This window comes from Ailuropoda melanoleuca, chromosome 12 (assembly GCF_002007445.2).
Source record: "Ailuropoda melanoleuca isolate Jingjing chromosome 12, ASM200744v2, whole genome shotgun sequence".
Lineage (NCBI taxonomy): Eukaryota > Metazoa > Chordata > Mammalia > Carnivora > Ursidae > Ailuropoda > Ailuropoda melanoleuca.
In genome coordinates, this window is record NC_048229.1 from 9,416,811 (window position 1) to 9,423,760 (window position 6,950).

Sequence of the window (6,950 nt, forward strand, 5' to 3'; positions counted from 1 at the left end):
ACTATTTCATACGGGTGGGTGCTGGGTGACAAGCCAGACACTGAGAAGCTAAAACGCTGATCCAAAGCCAAAGAGGACGTTCCACTGCAGCTGGTACCCCCTCCCAATCCCCACTCCGCTTGGCAGAGGCCAACACCCCACAAGCTGGCTGAGTCAAACCACACCTCCAGGCAGATAGAAATTTTAAAGAAGACACAAAGGAAACAGACCAAGTTATTTAATTAGGTTCTTTGTAAGAAATTTAGAACACCAATTTGTGAGGATAAACTCCATTTGTGAGAGAAAACACAGAGCGGAGGTAGCCCTGAAGCTGAGGAACAGCTTTGATTTTGGGCAGAATTTGCGAGTCCACAGCTTTCTGATCGACCTTGCGCTGCTCTGTAATCTCGTATTTCTAGGGTGAGAAAAAGAATATCATTTAAAAGTAGGGCACAAGTACCAGACTCCAGTTGACTCAGGAATCCTATCTCACAAGTACTCAATCCCAGGGATATTTAGAAAGCAATTTTAAGAATCCTCTCCTTGGAGGGCTGTGTGGTAGTATAACCCTGTTTTTAATACAGTAAAAATAGCAGCTTTCTTCCTTTTGTCTGCTTTAATACACATCAAGGATAAACAAGGGTTGGGGCCCCTGGATGGCTCAGTCAGTAAAGCGTCTGACTCTTGATTCTGGCTCAGGTCATGATCTCAGGGTTGTGAGATCAAGCCCCATGTGGGGCCTTGAGCTGGGCAAGATGCCTGCTTAAGATTCTTTCCCTCCTCCTCCCCAAAAAAGGATAAGCAAGTGTGAACTCCCAATAGAACAGTAGGAGTTAGGGGCGCCTGGGTCAATTAAGCATCTGCCTTTGGCTAAGGTCATGATCCCAGGTTTCTGAGATGGAGCCCTGCATCGGGCTCCCTGCTCAGTGGAGAGCCTGCTTCTCCCTCTCCCTCTGCTGTTCCCCCTGCTTGTGCTCTTTCACTGTCAAATAAAATCTTAAAAAAGATTCTGAGCTGAGCTCTCAATTGCCATTAAGAATCACTGAATGCAGGGGCGCCTGGGTGGCACAGCGGTTAAGCGTCTGCCTTCGGCACAGGGCGTGATCCCGGCGTTATGGGATCGAGCCCCACATAGCTCCTCCGCTATGAGCCTGCTTCTTCCTCTCCCACCCCCCTGCTTGTGTTCCCTCTTTCGCTGGCTGTCTCTATCTCTGTCAAATAAATAAATAAAATCTTAAAAAAAAAAAAAAAGAATCACTGAATGCAGCATCATCTGGAACGATATTTTTCCCCAGATATTCCTCATTATTAACAACTTTCGCCAATTCTTTGTGAAAATTTTGTTTTCACTCCCACCTAGAGAAGCTGGAGCTATCAGAGGCCAAGACAGAAAGAGAAGCTTACCTCTTTCTCAGTGTCGAAGATCTCACCTTCCTGGTGTCTGGGCTTACGCAGCTTCTTCTTCTTGAAGTAAGCATCGGTGAGATGTTTGGGGATTTTCACACTGCTGATATCAATTTTGGTAGAAGTGGCAATGACGAATTTCTGGTGTGTTCTACGCAGAGGAACTCGATTGAGGGACAGAGGTCCTAAGGAAAAAAATATCAACATACTGAAGGAAAGAGAAAGCAAAGATGTAAGAACAGACTTTGGATTTAAAGAAACCTGGTACATTCAATTTTCTATTCAGCTGAAGAAATCTCAAACTGCCCTTTCTACAGCCAGAATCCAGACTTTTTCAAGATCTCAGTTTGCCCAAGGCTCCCCCTTCCTCAAATCTTAAGTCACCCAAGCTGGGAGACAGCATGGTCACTCATACACGTTGGCCAAAACCACAGGTCCCTGCAAAAGTAAACCAAGCACTGCTTTCCAAGTGAACAGTTTACTTTTTACCTGTTTAGCAACTGTAGTCTGGTTCCAAGTGGCAGACCGATTACAAGTCTTATGCAGGATCATTCTCTGACGTTCATGGCCAACCATTCTGCACTTTAGATGGCAGTTACTTGGTGTTATGTTGCCACACAAAATTTAAACACCTGCTTCCTTAGAACTCAGGTGTGTGCAGGACAATAAAATGGGACACATAATCTCACAACACTGAAACTTCCGTGTAGGTGGAAGCAAAAGTACGTTTAAAAATGCCAAGTTTCAGAGAATATAAAATCCAAGCATTTTCTTACCGGTCACAAGCAGCAAACCACTGCTCAGTTGCTTCAGGAAAACTACCCTCTGTAAATTAAACAGACATGTCAGACATCTCTGTGATTAAAAACAGGCTTCTAAATTAATCAAATCATAGGCTTCTAAATTTGGTAAAGAGAACTTTTATGTATCTGCTCAGCAACTCTGGAATCAAATATACTAAACTACGAACAGGGGCACCCCTTGGATGTGAACAATACTTTTCTGTGCTTGTTTATAAAAGCAACTATTACGTCCAACACTAAAAAAATGTACATTCTTTACCGCAGTAATTCTAGCCCTGCAAAACTGTCCTAAGGAAATAAATGATGTATTCCCAACAGCGGCAAATGGTAGTAACTTACTGTACATCATGGACTAAACACATTATGCTAGTGACTAGGCTGCTGGTATTGTTACCTCCCCACACCCCGTGAACTACAGTGACCATCGGCAAACAAAAAAACCCTACCCAGAATGTGAACTATGATCAAGCGTCTCAGGCACCTGAGCCGAAGTGCCTGCTCTGCTCACCTTGCCTCTGTGGCGCCCAGTGAGGATGATCAAAATGGTCCCAGGAGTGATGCTAGCCCGCAGTTTTCTCACGTGCTGGCTGAAAGGTTTTTTGCCATGGCTCAACAGCTTTCGAGGCACATCTTCAGTAGGGTAATACCTAGGCTGTAAGGAATCCACAGGTCCAACTTAGATTAGTAGAGCTGGTTGTGAACACTTGCTACACACACCCTTTTCACCTATTTTAAAAGATTTACACTGTTGCATTTCATTTTCACTTCTCCCAAGTTGACAGTAAATTTGGAAAAGGTCAATGCTGCTTATCCTTTCCTATGCAAAACACAAGAGGAATCCATTTAACTAAAGGAGCTGTGTGTTCAGGGAAAGACAGAAAGCATCAAGCAAGTTACCTTTGTAGACTTAGGATCAAACCAAACTCTGGAATCAGACAGCAAGCTCTCAACCACTGTCCTATCATCACACTGTGGTGTAGCAGTGATTCTCAAGCTTTCCTTGGCTCCCTGACCTTAACCTAAACTGTACTTCTCCAAAAACACATGTGACACACGGTTTGGAGGTTATGAAGGAGGCATGTTTGTTTTTCCATTGTGTTCACATCCTCCACAATAACGTGCATCACTCCCATGTTATGCACAAAGGAAAACAAAACCACACAGTTCCAATCAGGACCACCAGTTCATATATTGTAAAAACAAGACCCCACACAAAAACTTTTAAGTGTATGACAAATAACTCGCAATAACCTCCTGCTTTGACCACAAAACATGAGTACCTAACAGAAAAACCAGCCCACAAAAACTGTGACAGGAATCAAAGTGCCGCTTTCCCTCTGGGGCATCACAATTTTCCACTGTTGATGACTGTACTACATCTGGGAATATTTTCATAATGGAAATTACAGAGCAAACGTTGAGAAAGTGTTGGGTCTCGTGCATGGTAGAGGAGCCAAACAACAGTGCTCTGGTACATAACTGTTCTACAGGTCTGGCAGCATTCGAGAATTCATGCCCCACTTAATTCACACAACACTGAGGCAGACCTTTATTCCTGCTCTACAGGCAAAGTTAGAAAAGCACAGAAAAGCAACTCCACTTAAGATCAAACAACAAATGTTTAAGAGCCCTGGCTGTAAACCCAGAATCCTCTATCAGTAATTCTCTGGCCAACATAAACTTCTAAGACCTGAGAACACCAAAAAACCCTCACAGTATTCAAGCTTCCCGTTTACAGTCTCTTCCAAATCTTACCATTTTGCGAAGTTTAACCACTCGGGTACCACCATTCTTGTCACCACCAACTGGTTTTGTGACAGTTGCAAGAACCTTCTCCTTCTTTTTCTTTTCAACCTAACAGGACACAAATGCATCAAAGTCAAAGGCAGACAAAAATTTCTAAGGTGAAGATGTATGTCATGGCCAGTGATCTTCTGCATTCCTTACCCTGGATTTGGCTGCTGAATACTTCCTCTTGTACATGGCCTTTCTGGAGTACATAGCCGATCGGGAATATCTGCCAATTCCTCTAACTAGGACAGGGTTTCGGCTGCAGTGGGGCTTCCCCTTCTTTGGCGTTTTAGCCTTGGGGTTACCCTTCTTAGCCTTGCCACCTGCATCAACCTTCTTGGCTTCGGGTTTCTTCTCCTTAGTATCCGGCTTCTCAGCTTTTTCGCCCGCCATCTACCAGTACACACATTAAAAAAGATACGCATTTCACCAATTACCCCATGACAAAGCAATGTCTAAACAATACATTAACAGGCTTCGGAGACGAACCCTCACCCTCTCCTCCCCTGGAACATTTAGGTCTTCCTCCAAAACCACACGCATCTGCAACAAGCCTCATAGTGGTTAATTTTTAAGAATTTGAAGAGATCTTACACCTGTTCGCGAAATATTTAGCGGTCAAAAGTCCCTATTCCATTCGTTCAGTATTCCTGTTTTGTGAATTAGTAATCTAACAAATCGCCACAGCTACGAAGCAGCGAGGCTGGACCTTGAAACCGTCTGCTTGCAAGGGTTTCGCGTTTTAGACTGCCGTCTCAGTCAAGAAATTCGGCTTTCGAGACGAGAACACACCAACGCGCAGCCCAAACTCAGGCCAGGCTGAAAAGCTCAAAGCCAACAGGCGACTTCCGGTCGCGGACGTGAGAAGGAAAAGTAGCATTTGGCCTCAGCCCCAAAGCTCAACGTGGCTTAGACAAACTCAGCGGCGTCTTTTGGAACCCGAACCCGGGATTCCGGAGCGTGTGCCGTCATCCTGGTCCCTGCTGCCCCACTACGGATCCCCAGAAGGGCCCAGTATCCCCAGCCCAGGAGGGTGGCAAGCAGCCGGGAGCTCCGGAGCCTCTTCGGCACCCCACCTCATCCTCTTCGTGCCCCTGCGCAAACCCAGGCGAGATAAATAAAGCGTCTGGGAGGCCTCTCAGATGACCCCGAGCATGTCCGACCCCTGCACATGTCCACTTGATACCCTCCTGATTCGGATGGCGAAGGATTGGGGATCCCGAAATCGAGTCTTCGAAAGACGCCCTGCCACTCTTACCTTGCAAGATGGGAAAGAGAACTAAGGTCCCGGCTTCCGGTCTATAAGGAATCACGGGAAGTGTTGAGTATCACTTCCTTCCGGATCTGGGGCATTATGGGAAATGTAGTTTCCCCTCTTTTGACAGCCCTGTATGGAGAGCTATTTCTTCTTAGAAGAGGAAAAAGCAAAGAACATTTTCAAAATGTTTCACTTTATAGACCAATAAAATTCTCAAAATACTTTTGGAAGCCGACATAAATCACAACTTTTTATTTTACTTACTAAGGACATTAGTAAGCAACGTCCATTCTCAATATAAGAAGGGAGAGATAGATGAAAGACCAAATCTCCAAATAAAGTGAAATCTTTCCTATGAAAGGCTAGTTGTAAACTTTCCATGGACGTTTTCTCTGCAGTTAACTTAATGCCTATATACCCTATTCAGACTACAGCCTATGCTCAATAACAGAGAGCCAGAAAAGATAGACTTTAAAATAAATAAAATAGGAGGCCCTGGCTGGCTCAGTTGGTAGAGCATGTAACTCTTGCTCTTGGGATTGATGAGGTCGAGCCCCACATTGGGTGCAGAGGTTATTTAAAATAAAATATTTAAAATAAGTTTAAAAATAAAATGAATAAAATATATTCCTGCTCTCAAAGAACACACATTCAAAGGAAAAACAAACAGAAAAAAATAAATGATTATAAGCTATTTCTTCTGGGAGATTTTGGATAATTTTGCAAAAGAGTTGGGTTTTGTGTTGGATTTGGAAGAATAAAAACAAATTTGGCAGGTGAAAGTGGTAATTGGAAGAATAAATTCAAAAGGCATGGAAGCATGTAAGAACATGGTTGTTCATCCTTTCTACAAGCATTTCTGACTACTTTGTACTTCATTTCTTTTGGAAGTTTTGTTTTACTTTATTTATCAAACTATAGTTGACACACAATGTTACATTAATTTCAGATGTTGTACTTCTTTCTTCTTTTTTTTAAGATTTAATTTAATTTATTTATTTGAGAGAGAGCACAAGCGAGGGGGAGGAGCGGAGGGAGAGGGAGAAGCCGACTCCCTACTGAGCAGGAAGCCCCCTGTGGGCTCAATCCCACGACCCTGAGATCATGACCTGAGCTGAAACCAAGAGTCAGATGCTTAACCAACTGAGCTGCCCAGGCACCCCCAGTTTCTTCATTTCTAAAATGAGGATAACAATGTTACCTGCTAGGGCGCCTGTGTGGCTCATTTGGTTAAGCATCTGCCTTCGACTCAGGTCATGATCTCAGGGTCCTGGGATGGAGCCTTGTGTGGGGTTTCCTGCTCAGCGGGAAGTCTGCTTCTCCCTCTCCCTCTGCCCCACCCCTGCTTGTGCGCTCGCTCTCTCAAATAAATAAATAAAATCTTAAAAAAGAAAAAAAAACAATATTACCTGCCCCACAGGGCTGTTGGGAAGATTAAATAAGTCACTCTACACAAAATCACGAAAAACAGTATTTGATGCATGGTAAATGCTGGATAAATGTTAGTTCTTGTTATCATTACTTGCCCCCCTGCATGACAATGCTGTCATCAACATCAACATCATAGCAGTTGGTGAGATCCTACTATGTGCCAAATATTCTGCTAATGTTTATGTGTCGTGGATAATAAAAACAATATTGTATGCTATGTGGTTAGAACTGTGTTGCATGCCTTGCTTTATTTCGTTTAATCTTCTCAACAACCTGTGAAGGAT

The 6,950-nt window shown here is 43.7% G+C and overlaps 1 protein-coding gene across 2 annotated transcripts; it reads right to left on the bottom strand.

Moving 5' to 3' along the window:
• Positions 1–202: 202 nt before the first annotated feature.
• On the bottom strand, positions 203–5,254 carry RPL6 (ribosomal protein L6). 2 transcript variants are annotated; one of them, XM_019805953.2, is made up of 7 exons: positions 4,473–4,535; positions 4,134–4,370; positions 3,942–4,040; positions 2,695–2,838; positions 2,160–2,208; positions 1,384–1,568; positions 203–394 (listed from the first exon to the last, which is right to left on the bottom strand). In XM_019805953.2, the coding sequence occupies exons 1-7, from the start codon at positions 4,518–4,520 to the stop codon at positions 242–244; spliced, it is 915 nt and encodes a 304-aa protein (XP_019661512.2). In that variant the 5' UTR covers positions 4,521–4,535; the 3' UTR covers positions 203–241.
• Between the last annotated feature and the right edge of the window lie 1,696 nt (positions 5,255–6,950).

Coding starts and splice junctions, on each gene's coding strand:
- RPL6 (XM_019805953.2), bottom strand. CDS start 4,520: ATGCGTGTGGTTTTGGAGGAAGACCTAAATGTTCCAGGGGAGGAGAGG. Junction 2,839..3,941: donor TGGTTAAACTTCGCAAAATG/GTAAGATTTGGA, acceptor GATTCCTTACAG/CCTAGGTATTACCCTACTGA. Junction 2,209..2,694: donor CTGGGCGCCACAGAGGCAAG/GTGAGCAGAGCA, acceptor TTTAATTTACAG/AGGGTAGTTTTCCTGAAGCA.